The sequence below is a fragment of the Lissotriton vulgaris genome, chromosome 2_1, assembly GCF_964263255.1.
Source record: "Lissotriton vulgaris chromosome 2_1, aLisVul1.2, whole genome shotgun sequence".
NCBI lineage: Eukaryota > Metazoa > Chordata > Amphibia > Caudata > Salamandridae > Lissotriton > Lissotriton vulgaris.
The window spans coordinates 749,294,120-749,308,627 of record NC_141687.1 but is presented as its reverse complement, the minus strand read 5'-3'; the positions used below and the strand labels follow the sequence as shown (position 1 = coordinate 749,308,627).

At 49.1% G+C, this 14,508-nt stretch overlaps 1 protein-coding gene across 2 annotated transcripts in view; it reads right to left on the bottom strand.

Annotated features, from left to right (window-relative positions):
- LOC147731085 (uncharacterized) overlaps positions 1-14,108 on the bottom strand; it is a 400,147-nt gene extending 386,039 nt beyond the window's left edge. Inside the window, exon 1 of one of the 2 annotated variants that reach the window (XM_086956050.1) lies at positions 13,933-14,108. In XM_086956050.1, the coding sequence (XP_086812176.1) occupies positions 13,933-13,975 (43 nt within the window). In that variant the 5' untranslated portion in view covers positions 13,976-14,108. Of the gene's footprint in view, positions 1-13,537; positions 13,854-13,932 lie in introns of those variants that run through there. The other variant, XM_086956051.1, reaches the window with a different exon arrangement.
- Positions 14,109-14,508: the final 400 nt, after the last annotated feature.

The following is a 14,508-nucleotide window of genomic DNA, read 5'->3' as shown; positions in this document are numbered from 1 at the left end:
TCAGCTGAGTCCTCTTCCCCTGTTGTTCCCGCCCCTGCCTGGACGGATTTAATTGACAACACCTCTCCGCCTCGCGGACGCGCGCACACGCGCGCTGGGCGAAGCCCGGGCCAAGGGCGGGCCCGTTGTAGCCCGTTCGAGGCCGGGTGAGACCGGACCGGGCCACCCCTCTTTGATTTGTCTCCCCACACTACGCTGAAGACAGAGTAGGTGTTAGCCATATTAACTCATATTTGCCAATTGGAATAGACAACTATGGCAGGACGGGGACTGAGGAGCAAAGCTGCTACATCAGGCGAACTGGTTGCAGGTACTATGGATAACTTCATTACCAGAGCTAGTTCACACTTAGCGCATGAAATTACTATACTTGAGCGCTGGCTCTCTCAGGAACTTCTAAACGTTAAAAGATCCTCGCTGGGGCACATAATGAATGTGAGAACGCCAGAGAGGCGAGAGGAGCTGACTACTACTGATTGTGCATACAGGACAGACACTGCAACCCCCAATGTGTTACAACTGCCAGGGGGTGCTGCTCCATCATGCAATGATGTTATTTTACAATCTACACTTGAAAATAATATTTCATCTAATGTGCAAGTGGTGTCTGTAACTGATAGTGTAGAAAAGCAGGCTGGCAGGCAGTTACGCGGGAACCGGGAGGACGCTATACCCAAAAGGAAATGTGTGACCGATAAATCAGGGGGGAGAAAGGCAAAGCTAGCCAAGCAAACAAACTGCTTGCTTACAGAAGGAATGACCACCATAGAGGTTTCTGCCGCTCCTGCCCCCTTAGTGGCGGGTCCGCTCATAATAAATTCGGTTCATGTAGACACTAGTAGTCTAATATCACCGGAAGATGAGCTTACAATTGCTAATCTGGGTGTACTTTTTAAGAATCTGCTTAAACCTCTCGAAGCTAGACTTGCTCAGTTGGAATTGAAGTTGCTAAGTATAGAAAGGGCCACTGTGGCAGCTGGTGATGGCCTGAACAAGGTGAAAGATATGTTGGGAGAGGGAGTGAAGGGGAAGGACCAGGGGGAACTTCTAATACATACCTCCAACCCTACAACAGAGGGGGGCTCGTTAGCACAGAACATTCTTACTACGAATGCCCCGCCCCAATTCTTGGAGGCGCCTTCGACCATAGTTAATAATTGTGATCAATTTAGCCAAAAAAAAACGTCAGAAGATAGTTTTACTCCAAGCAAACTGATATTAGATTTACCCCCTGAGGCGAACCCCTTGGTAGTCGTGCTAACGGGTGTGCCGGCGTTGGAAGCATCTGCAAGGGAATCCTTCGCCTCGCTCAAAAATAAGGTTGTCAGCTGGTTGAGTAAAAATAGGCCCCTTCCTATCCCAATCTCGAGTGAGATGTTGATGGTACGCAGGCTATCATGGGTAGGCAACACCGCCAAAAAGATAAGTGGGGACTGTGTGTGTAAACTTTAGAGATCCAAGAATAGTTCACCACATATGCTCATGGCCCCATCAAGATTTTGACACGACTATTCGGCCCCAGCCTCTGTCCTTTTTTTATCCACCAGGTTTTCAGAGTACCAATTGAGCAATGGAGGAAGGTTGGATGAGAGTGGGAGCGGGTCGAGGGAGAAGAGGGTACAAGGATAGGAGAGGATATTCCCAACCGCCAGGTCCACTTTTTAATCAGAATCGTTTTAGCTGTCTGGACATGGTTGATTGACTCTGCTTTAATGAAGCGGGGGAGGGTCGATCAAAATTAGCGGGCAGTAATCATATGTTCATACAGCCAACCAGATGCCCCACACCTGTCCACAAAGCCATGCCCCTCTTTGAAATTCAAGACATTCAGCAGGGGGGGAGTAAGCACTTGAGCCGCCTCGAGCGGCCATTTTTAAATAACATTGACCAGTCTGGCCAAAACTTAGGCATACACATCGCACCTACGATGCAGGAATCACAGGAAGTAGTGAGAGTTAACACAAGAGGTCCAAATGGGGTTAAGGTGGGACAAGTTAACAGTTCCAATCCAGGTTCCTTAACTATATTGTCGTGGAACTTGGCAGGGCTTTGTAATAAGATGGATTGCCCAGAGTGGGGATCATTTATAGATGGGAAGGACGTTTGTCTGTTCCAGGAAACCTGGGCAAGAGAGGACAAAACGCGCATCGGCTTTGCCTCTTATTTTGTTCCGGCAAGATGGGGGGGGCAAGGGGCGGCCTTCGGGTGGCCTTACAGTTTGGATGGGGTCTCACCTGGGCTGCGTGGCCAAGTCGCTGATTACATCATCCGACGATGTCCAATGCGTGCTTTTGGAGTGGCCTAATGGCTCTAGGCTTGCACTGGTCAACGTGTATTCTAGACCAGTGAGTATCACCGCACAGTTTAAAACAGTCGAGAAATTGTCCATCTTTTTAAGCACCATTCTAGTGGCACTCAGTTCGTGATAGGGGGTGACTTCACCTGCCATTTTGAGCCACTCCCTGGCCTGGCGGATGGTGTCATCATGGAAGAAGATGAGCAGTGGGCAATACCGCCTTCTGCGGCAATACCTTCCAGGTCATGGACACCGTTAGTAGTACAAATTATGGCACTAACACTCAAGCACTCGATCAGGGCTTGTAATGGACGGCTGAAATCAGATGTGCCCCCGAAATGCATCTACAATAAAGTGGGACAGGAGTCCCTTATAGACTACATATTCGTTGACATTATATCTTGGGCTAAAATAAGGGACTTTGCTGTGGCTACAAGAAACGATAGTGACCACAACGCGTTAATCTTAGAATTCTCCATTCCTGGAATTATTATGGAGAATAAGGATAGTAGTGATGCTCCCGATCCAAGATTGACCCTCTCCAATGACAGGAGAAGAGTGGAGTAGGCTAAATTAGTGGCACACCCAGAGCAGATATCGGAGCTTCATGCCCGAATATTACCTGTACTTGCTGAGGTCAGTTCCCTAAACGTTCTTGAACATTCTTTAGATAAGCAACACAAGCTGGGGGTGTTGCATGAACAGCTAATTCTTAACCTGAACGAGGTGTTCTACCCACACACTACAAAGCGGTTGACCAAGGCCAATAGTATAATGGTATAATTCCGCCTGTAGCAAAGCGGAAGCTGAATTAATCTCTGCCCTGAAACAGAACACTGATAAAACAGCAATTAAGGTTAGAAGAGCAGAGTATAAACTTCTACTCAAGTCCGCGAAAGAGGAATGGGATCATGAAAATTGGATAAGTCTTACTAATGCCCTTGCACCCAGGGACCCCCGCAAATTCTGGTCAATTGTAAATACTGGCTCAACGGATCCCATTGCTGCTGTTGAAGCAAATATAGCTGCAAGTACTTGGGAGGACCACTTTCGGACTCTATATGCAATGGGAGATGGTAATCTGGAAGGGGGAGCAGGGGTGGTTTCTTTAGATCCCAATTCTGCAATGGATGATGTGGATTTTACGGTTAAGGAGGTTACTGAGGCAATATTTAAATTAGCCACAGGAAAAGCCCCGGGGCTGGACAAGCTCCCGGGCGACCTATTCAAACATGAACCCATTATATGGGCTCCATATTTGACAGCCATCTACAATGCAGGCATGTCTCTACCTAGTACTTGGCTGGGCACAGAGATCATGCCCATTCTCAAGAAGGGCTCGCCTCTGCTCCCAGCCAACTACAGGCCCATTAGTTTGATTGAAGTGCCGCAAAAGATCTTCGGCAGGTTAATCCTAGAGCACCTACAGGACTGGATGGAAGAAAACTCCGTATTGAGTTCATATCAGGCAGGTTTCAGAAGAAATACATCCACAACAGATCAGATCTTACGCCTGTCCATGTTATTCTGGAAGACTGTTAAGTTTGAGGGGTGATGTCTATACACAGTTTTTGTGGATCTACGTGCTGCCTTTGACTTGGTCCCGAGAGGCAAGCTTTGGGTAGTACTGGCTGAAATGGGTATTCCGCCCCCCCCCCAACTTCTGTTTATATATTAATTCGACTCCACCAAGATAATTTTGCTCGGGTGAGGTGCAGGAGGAACGGTGCGCTGTTCTCAAAATTCCCCGTTGGCAGGGGGGTAAGACAGGGGTGCGTTTTAGCACCCACCCTGTTTTGCCTCTACGTCAACGGGGTAATCTCCCAACTAAATGGGATACCAAATATTGATGCACCTAAGTTGGCCAGCAGCAGGGTGCCTTCAATAATGTTTGCAGATGACACCCTGCTGCTGTCAAAATCTCCGATGGGGATACAACGGGTGTTGAATGGTTTTGAGGCATTCTGTGTGGAACGTGGCTTGGAAATCAATGCCATGAAAACCAAGTTCATGATTTTTAATTCCCCAGCAACCACACGCCCAAACCCCACAATAGGAGGGACCAGGTTGGAAAGGGTGGGGATTTTTGATTACCTTGGGGTAACTATCAATGAAAGCATGACGTGGGCCCCTCACCAAATCAAATCCCAACTTAAACTTACTCAGCTAATAGGAGGCATTTCCAAGATCTCTAATTCCTCCACAATTAAACCTATTGGTCCTCCCATCGAGATTTACAAAACACAGGCAAGAGGTGCAGTCATTTATGGGGGTGAACTATGAGGGCATGTCTGCAGGCCTGATATTGTCATCACAGAAAATAAATTCCTTAGACAACTTCTAACTCTACCCCCTGGCACTCCCCTGCTTCCTCTTAGACTCGATATGGGTCTTAGGCCGATAGATGAGGTCGTGGGTCTCATGCCACTGACATTTTGGCGAAGGTTATGGAGTACGCCAGAGCTCCTGAATTATAGGCAGGAGGAGCTCCTTGAAATTCTAAATCTGGCAAAAGCGGTGAAAGTGCCTTGGCTTGACTGCATCAAAAATGAATTCATCAAGCTAGGACTCCCATAGCTGTGGTATGACCCGGAAATAGCTTGCACTAGGGTCTCAAGAAAAAGCTTATCCAAACTCTATTACGACAATAAATTATCTATCTCCATAGCCAATGTACGAACAGGCACTCTTACAGACAGTTTTTTAAAGATAAAAGATTGCTATTATTTTGATTGTGTTGTGGATGATATTTTTCCTGTTTTAACTAGAAAGTTGTATTTACAGTGGAGGTATGGGATTTTACCAATTAGAGCTTTTACCACATAGTGGTCTCCCACCTCCCCGGAAAATTGTCCCAGTTGTGACTGTGACTTGGAAAACGAGTTACATATTATGTTTTTCTGTCCCGCTTACGGAAGAACAAGGAGGTATTGGCTAATTCCCCTACTCAGGAACATGGGAATTACACACTGTATGCAAGCTTATCGCATTCTAAAAACAGATCTGTCTAGTAAGGTTGTTTTTGGTGTAGCAAAATTCCTCGCCGCAATATGGGTCAAGCGTAGAACTTTAGCAAACAACGCCTAATTTTAATTCCTGTATATGCACTTTTTAAAATAATTTTGAGAATTAACGATACAGGTGATAATGATTGAATTCGAATAATGTATAATGTTCAATTTGTATGTTTATCATCCAGGCATACTACGATTCTTCAGTAAGTTGTTTTTATTATTGTATGCACATCTTTTTGGGCAAAAATTGCCGAAATAAAGATAAATTAAATGAAATGATAATAAAGAAGGTGACCAAGGTCCTACCAAGCCCAGCAAGCCAGGCACCCGGCAGCACATTAACTAACGGAGTCCAGGAGGCCTCCGAACGCATTCCGACTCCAGGCACTCCCATAGCCCAGAAAAAGGAGAATCCAGGAGACAACATGGTGGAGGTAAAAGCCCGGCAGTTACCTCAGCATCCCCCTTCATGTTCACTGACAGGAAACAAAACAGAAAGTGCTTTGTGCTGGCTATTGTATTATGCGCAAATCACAAAAGGGTTTGGCCTTTAATCAGTAAGGCCGGGCCGATAAACTAGAAACCACCCCATAGAATGCCAAAAAAGCAAAGATGTTTGTTGAGCACGAGTGGTATTTCATCCAAATGAACACCTATTTGGTCAACACAGAAACAGTTGACGCGTTTCAAACCCACTTAGATTTCTTGACAGGTTCTCCTCAGGACACAGAACAAATAAAGAGCTCTGTCTCTTTAAATTATCCAGTGACAATTGCCACCGAGTGCACCATTGTGTAATGAAAAATGCAATCTGGATCACGTCGGACTAAGACAACTGAGCACGGAAATAATGGATACAAAGAGAAAGTGGCGACATAAATCGGAAAAAAAGGCGAGTCAAGGGTCGCATTTTTCAGTACACAATGGTGCCCTCAGTGGAAATTGTCACTGGATGGTGAACAGTGAATAAACACAAGGAGATGGAAGCCTGGTTTGAAGAGACAGAGCTCTTGATTTGTTCTGGTTCCTGTAAGAACCCGTCAAGAAATCTAAGTGGGTTTGAAACGGGTCGACTGTTTTTGTGTTGACCAAATAGTTGTTCATTTGGATGAATTACCACTCGTGCTAACCAAACATCTTTGCTTTTTAATTCCTATACAAATGAAGTGAGCAGAGTAGGGTCGCCATTTAGCCATTTCCTCTGAAATAAACTGAAAAACAGAGGTATTGGTGGTTTATGCAACTGTGGATAGAAAAAAGTTATACAGAACCAGAGCTAAAAAAGTGTTTGTAATGTAATGTTAAATGTGTGTACATTGACATTTTTGTGTTATTTAATTATTTATGTTGTGTGTTCAGTGTATGTCTAATTTGTAAAAAGATTGATGTCAGAAAATGTAACAAATATTTTTTCCAAAAAAACAATTAAAAAAACACAAAATTAACTAAAAGTGATCAAAATTAAAAAAAGTTTTATCAGATTGATTAGGTCTTTTGATCTTGGTACGAAAGGATGAATGAATGATTATCAGTACTGGCATTCGCTGTGGTGGCTATTGTATTATAGCCCCTGGCAGGAGAGTGGGTGGAGTTCGCAAGCGTTTCCTGTTTTGTTTCTCGTCAGTGAACAGTACCTCATGTATAATGACTAGGTCGAGGACGTGGGCCGTAGAGGTAGTAGCTCTTATAATGGTACTAATGTTTTACCAGCTCTAGGTTGGAGGATTAGTTGCCAATTTCATTTCATAGGACTCAACAATAACACGAAATAACTTGTAAACATGAGAATCGGTTTCTGGTCAGGGCAATTGACCAATAACACAAAAGCAAGCAGGCAGGCCTGAATACAGAAGGGACCACAACGTGTATGTGCAAAGGAAGTAAAAGAATCTCTTGAAGGTGCTTATGCGTTTCACAATGTAAGAAGCCTGACAACAATATATACGAATCTATACAACAAAGCACTATGCTATTAAGCTTCACTCAAGGCAGTAAAAGCCTTGCAGTCATCGCTTCAGGAAGGTAAGTATAGGGAAGGAAAAGCATTTAGCAGCAACACCAGGAAAATCCTGAAACATTTGGCGACCTCTACGCCAGCACCAAACCAATTGTCTCTGCTGTAAACGAGACAATAAACAAAACAGTCAAGCAGCTCTAAAGGAGCCTGTGCTGGAGGTGAGGACATTGGCATGGCTTAACAATGTGGTGAGGGTGTGTGGGTAGGCCTAAGCGACCAGCATGGCCACGTGCGCAGGGGTGGAAGCGCGGAGCGTCAGCCAGTAAACCACACACTCGTCTCATTCGGAAGTGACGTGCCCGAGCGCGCGTCCTTCTTTTATTGGACCCCGCAGGCCACGCCTGGCCTGCGGATGCGTGGATGCGTACGTGCGTCTGCTAGAGTGCTAACCGCACTACATCTCTATCCAACTCTCAACAATTTCAAAACGTTCAGTAAACTGTTCATGAAAAGAATACACAATGATGAAGTACTTGCGTGCTCCCCGGTTGCTGAGTTCAGGAGCTTAGGTGACAGACGTAGTCATTGAGTTTCTGGTTGGGGCGAGGGTTGGGCCTCAGACTGTAACGGGGCGTGCGGCCCGAGCCTCGATCCCCATGGTGGGCCTGGCTCCGGACAGGGGTGGAGTGTGTTGGTGCTGCAGGCTCCGGTGTGGCGCCCTCACCGTCTGCTGACGAGCTACTCGCCGTTTCTGGTGCTGTTGCTCCCGGTGTTTCGGGGATGTCCTCCTGGGCTTCGGCGCTTGCATTGCCGGCTGGAGTGATTATTTTAAACCACGACGAGTTCCTCGACACTTCTTCTCCCTCCTTGTTGGCGGTGACCATTGTGCCCTTCGTGTTGGTGACCGTCCACGGCCCTGGTTCATAGAAGGTCCGAAACTTCCCTCCAGGTCGTCGATTCTTGACAACAACCCGGTCCCCTCGGTGTAGTTGCCTTGGGGTGGCCCTGCGGCGGTGGCTCGTACGCATGTTGTTCCTGCGCCGACGTCTTTGTGCGAGCTCCTGCATCTCATTCGGTTCCTCATCTTCCAGCCTTGGCCCCGGCGGCATGGGGAGGAAATCCCTACGTTGGCCTTGAAACATTAACGACCACGGGCTTCTCAGCGTGGTGCAATGGGGCGTTCCACGGTATTCTCTCAGGAATTCGTGCAGTCTCTGTTCGGGGTCGGACTCTTCGACCACTGCGATCCTGAACATTTTGTTAAGTGTTCGCATAAATCTCTCCACCTCCCCGTTGGCTTGTGGCCACTGGGGAGTGATGCGCCGATGGGTAATGCCTCGCATCGTCATGAAAGTGGCAAACTCCGCTCCCTGGAAGGGCGGGCCGTTGTCGCTTTTGAGTTCACCGGGCAGGCCGAATAGAGAGAACATCTTTTCAAGTGCTGGCCCCACGTGGGTGAAAGCCGTGGATGGTATTTTCTCCACGAGGGGGTATTTGGAATAAGAATCTATGACTACCAGAGTATGTCCCTCACCGGGGAAGCTTCCAAAATCCACACTGACCTTTTCCCATGGAGTTGTGCAGGCTTCCTCCGTGATGATGGGGACTGGCCGTTCCGGGTCGCTGGTTAACTGGCAGGACATGCAGTTCTTGACATACTCGTCCACGGTGCTTTCTAGTGCGGGGAACCACACCTTTTCGCGCATGCGCGCCTTCATCTTGGTGACCCCTTGGTGACCCCCGTGGGCAAGTTGGGTGGCCCGATGTCTGAGTCGCCTTGGTATCACGAGCCGCGTCCCTCTTAGGAGTATGCCCTCCTCCGTGGCGCTGAGCTCATGGCGGATCTGCCAATACTTGGTGAGGGCTGACTTGTCCGCCGCCGACCAACTCGTGGGGGGCCGGAGGTAATCCGTCCAGGATCCTTCTTGCACCGCCTGCAGTGACCGCATGTAGGGGAGGTCTTCTGTTGCTGCCTCCTTGATTTCATCTAGAGTCATACACTGGGGGCAGGATGTGAGAGCCACCCAATGAACATAGCCGTCACACTCCTCATCAGTGGCTGCCGGTTCTCGGGGTAGTGGGTGCCGTGACAAGTAGTCGGCTGGGTTTTTGGCTCCGGGTCTGTAGATGACCTCCATGTCATAGGTTTGGAGCTGGATCACCCATCTTTCGATTCGCGGCGGTGGATGAGGGGCAGTGCCCTTGAAGAGTGGCACCAAGGGTTGATGATCTGTGACCATGACAAACGATTGTCCGTGCAAGTAAAGGTGAAAGTGTCCACAGGTCCATTTGATGGCCAGCGCTTCGCGTTCTATCTGGGCATATCTGGCCTCGGTGGGAGTTAGGGCTTTGCTCGCGAATGCTAAGGCTGTCCATTTCCCCGGTTCATGTTCTTGTGTCAGGACTGCCCCAAGTCCCACGGGGCTGGCATCCACGACTACCTCGGTCCGCTTGGTTGGATCGAAGTATGAGAGGGTGGCGTTCTCTAGAAGTGCTTCTTTTATGCTCCGGAAGGCATCCTGTTCTTTGGGGCCCCAGGTCCAGGCGGCGTCTGCCTTCGTCAGCGCTCGGAGAGGCTCGCTGCGGGTGGCCAGGCCTGGGATGAAACGGCCGCAATACGTGGCCATTCCGAGGAAACTCCTCACTTCCGTGGGCGATTGGGGTGCTGGGGCATCCTTGATGGACTTCGACTTCCGCGGGTCGATCTGGACTCCCTCCTGGTTGAACACATAGCCAAAGAACTCAATCGAGGGCTGAAAGAATTGGCATTTCTCCTTGTGGAGTGTTGCTCCATGTGCACTGAGTCTCTTCAGCACATCCCTCAAGTGCTTGTAATGTTCGGAGGCCGTGGCCGAATGTATGAGGATATCGTCGCTCACATTGATGACTCCTGGCAGTCCCGAGAGCAGCTCCCTGATGGTGTTCTGAAATACCTCAGCGGCCGAGGATATTCCGAAGTTGAGGCGCTTGTACCTCCGGAGGCCCAGGTGGGTGCTGAACGTGGTTATGAAGCGGCACTCTTCGGCGAGTGGCAATTGATGGTATCCCGCATTGAGGTCGATCTTGGAAAACCACTTCGAGCCATTCACATCGGCTATGATGTCATCCATCGTCGGGGTCAGATGTCTCTCCCGCTTGATTGCCGCATTCGGCAGTCTCATATCTATGCATAGCCGGACCTCGCCCGGCTGCTTGGGTTTTTCGTCGATGACCATGGGCGACACCCACGGGGTGGGCCCGGTTACCTTTTCGATGACCCCCAATTTCTCGAGTTTCACCAGTTCCTTCTCCACCAGTGGCCGCAGGTGGAAGGGGATTCTCCGATGGCGGAGGGCGGTGGGGGTGACGGTTTTGTCGATATGCAGTTTGATCGGTGCGCATTTGATGCACCCGAGACCTTTGAACAGCTCGGGGAAGCGTTCCAGAAGTTCTTCTACCTGTTGGTTCCGTATGTGGTTGGCAAAGGCAATGAGCTTCAGGTCCTCCGCCGTGTGGCTGCTTATTAGGGTGTCAGCCTCTCGATCAATGATGTGGATTGTTGCGGTTATTTCCACTTCGTCAGCCCGTATGGGTGTGACTATTTTCCCTTTCAGGGGGAGTGGGGTGTCGGCTCCATACGCAAATATCTTGGTCTTGGAGTTTAAGACTTCCGGGCGAGGGCGCAGCTTGTTGAATTCTTGTAGGCCCATGACATTGACGGTGGCTCCTGTGTCAATGACGGCCTTCACTTCGCTCTCACCTACGTGGATCACACATGTCGGTTGCGGCCGTCGTCTGATCTTTAGTTCCCTGGCGAAAGAGATTACATACGCCTCCTCCTCGTCCTCAGAGTCTGGTTCAGCCTGCGCCGTTGGTAGGAATTTGTCTGCCCTCCCCGGAGGTGATTCTGCTACGGATAGTTGGCGGACCGCTTTGGTAGTTGTCCATGATTTCTGCGAGTTTGGGGGTTTGTTCCTCCGGCGGCAAACCGCTGCAAAATGATTTGGGATTCTGCAGTTCCCGCAGACTTGGCCTTGGGCAGGACAATCTCTGGCCGCATGGGGTTCGTGTCCACAATATCCACACCGGCCCTGTGGTGCGTCTCGCCGGGCTCCTTTCCTTCCTGGGCCACGTGGTTGTGCCCGTACTGCGTCAGCCCGCTCACTCCTGGTCGTTTCCGGTTTGGCGGGAATCTTATGCAGTGCTTGCTCCATGGCCGTGGCCCTGGCATCTGACAGTTCATGAGCTCTGGCCAGGACAAGGATGTCCTCGAGCGAGATCCCGGGCTTTCTTAGGATGTGGCCCCTCAGCGTTTTGTCCCGACACCCTTGTATCAGTTGGCGCCTGATGGCCTTGGGCTGGTCTTCGTCCGTGGAACTGGCCAGTTCCCGGACCCGAGTGTGGAACTGGTCCATGGATTCGCCTTCTCGTTGGCGGGCTTGTCCCAGCTTAAAGACTTCAAAGTCTACATTCAGTTGAGGGTCAAAGTGGTTGTTCAGGGCGGTGACCGCAGCAGCATACGTGGTTACCCCCGCTGAATTGGGTAGGTGTTTGAAGAGTCGGAAGACTTCGTCCCCCGCGTAGTGAAGAAGCAGTGATCGTTTCACCGCGTCGTCCGTTTCTCTGGTGACAACGAAGTAATTTTCAAGTCTCTCTAGCCACACCTTCCACCGGGGTGACGCTGTAGATGGGTCACTCGCTTCGCTGAAGGGTGGCAGCACTCCAGCAGCAGCGTGCTGGAATGGGATGTTGATGACCGGTGCCGCTGCCTCGTCCACCATGGCGGCGGTCCCCGAATATTGGCGGGTCGACGAGCCGCGGTGTTACGTGTGCCTCGTCAGGCAGTCTCGGGTCACTGGGGCGGACCCACCGGAATGAGGGTACGTTGGTATCCTCGCGGTCGGCACCGCGGGTTGGTGCCGATGGCGCCACCCGATGAAGGGAGCGAGGGTCAGTATCCCCCACTCGTCGCCAATGTGGTGAGGGTGTGTGGGTAGGCCTAAGCGACCAGCATGGCCACGTGCGCAGGGGTGGAAGCGCGGAGCGTCAGCCAGTAAACCACACACTCGTCTCATTCGGAAGTGACGTGCCCGAGCGCGCGTCCTTCTTTTATTGGACCCCGCAGGCCACGCCTGGCCTGCGGATGCGTGGATCCGTACGTGCGTCTGCTAGAGTGCTAACCGCACTACAAACAAGTATGTGGGCATAGCTAGCTACACGTAATGTTAGAAGGGGAGCTAAATGGGTGAGTTGCTTCACATCAAAAAAGAAAAATAGGTTTTTCAACAAATATGATAAAGCTTGCTGACAATTTAAATATTTGCAACAGTAGCAGAGAGAATCGAACATTGAAGCAGTTTTTTTTCCTCCGGGCCCAAACAAAATAGGGTCATGTGGACGGAGGAAGTGTGGGAGGGAGTGGCGTGGATGAATAGTGGTTGGAAAACAAGAAGATATAAGCAATAATAAAAAAGATTACAGGAATTTATTGGGAAGGCAACAAACAAGTCGGGGTAGACCTAAAGAGGGGAAGCTGCACACAAAGGAGAGAGCATAAAACATGCACTCTCGTGGAGGGCTTAAACAAAAAGATAACCTTAGTTCCCTAAAAGTGACCAGTTGAAGGACACAAATCAGTCATATCAAGATGATGGTAAAGCAACTATGCTGTAGGGGAGGGGCAAACACAAGCAGAGGAAGGTAAGCTCTTGAATAAGAAGCAAGCAAATGAGTATGTCAATAAAGCCAAATTAATTGCAAGCAAAAGGCAGGCTATTACCCACTGTAAAGTCGCAATAGGTTTTTCGCTGAGTGTGCTGTCTGGTACGCTAGACCTAAAATAAATATGAGGCAGTAGCCCTGTTGTATCTTACCAGACATAGCTGAGTTGTATTTTAAGTGTTTCTTTATTAAGATCAAGTTGCAGGATGGCATTCAAGTACAAAAAGTTTGTCTCCATGTACACCTGCCCTTTAGCCTGGTAATCCTTATACTACAGCCCCACCAGGAGCAACCTGCCTGCTGCGCAGCACATCTTCAAACTGTCACCAATCATCCAGCCAGGCACCCAAAGATTCCAAGCATCACAGTCACACCAACATTCCCCTCTTAACACTCACACTGGCTGAGCAGCAGGGAGATAGGTAAACTGGGATACATACAAATACTTAAATAAACAGGATATAACAAGCCCCTACTCACAGGCCATTTCCTAGTTGACTTCATCAAAGCAGCGACTTGCCTCTGAATCCACATTTCTACCCTGCCCCGAGCTCACTTAAATCATCTTACCTGTCCGGCTGGTGCAAAGATGTTTGGAGCGGACTGGGGCGTTGATGTGAGTCCACAGGAGGTTAGGGACACATGGTGGGGGAGGGCAAGGTAGGAGTCTAATAGGGTGCGAGAACGCAGCATGTTACAGACTACTGGAAGCACTTTAATGGAAATCACTGGAACCCAGGAAGCCGGGCATTGCTGTTTGCAGGAACATTATGCAAACAGTTCTTTTCGCCCTGTGAAGGTTGGCGCCCCGCTGGCCCATGCCAAAAGCCGGCACTGAGCAGAAGCTGGAAGGCGTCTGACGGAGCGAGCCCTTCCTAAAATGCGCATTCTTTTCACACACCATATCCGGGTGCACAAATGTGGTCACTAGCTACGACAAAGACATCAAGTACCCTGTGCGTTACCTGCACTGTGGAAAAGAAAGGCGAGACAAATCAGGCGTCCCATCGAAAGCCGCTTGTAGTCGAGGTGAGGACTATATACAAAATAAATAAGGCTTTCCAGCCACTGGCGAGAACTCCCTTCTCAAGGTACCTCCAGACTTCTACTTTCGCTTTCTTTATCGTTCGCTTGAAAATGGGATATCCGGATTTGTGCATTACAGAGAATAGCCACCACGGGGCGCGCGTACATTAAATAAAATTTAGACATCACTTATTAGTAGAATTTCGAGTGTTCTCGGCCCAGACGTCTACATGAAGACTAGAATGCAACCAGTAAGCGGTGCCAGTGACAATAGGTGGATTCGTTTTATATTTAACTTGCCAGAGTACTGATTTTACATTGAAATACGTGTTTACTGTTGGCAACAACGAATATCACTGGTTTTTAAAACAGCTGGTTCGGATACCCCTTTTAGGCACCGGGGGAGGGGCGAAGGAGGGGGGGAGATATATGTGACTTCACTTTATTTAGTGCATTTTTATATAGCGCTGACATTACCCAAAGGTGTCAGAGGGCTGTACAATAGGACTCGTTAC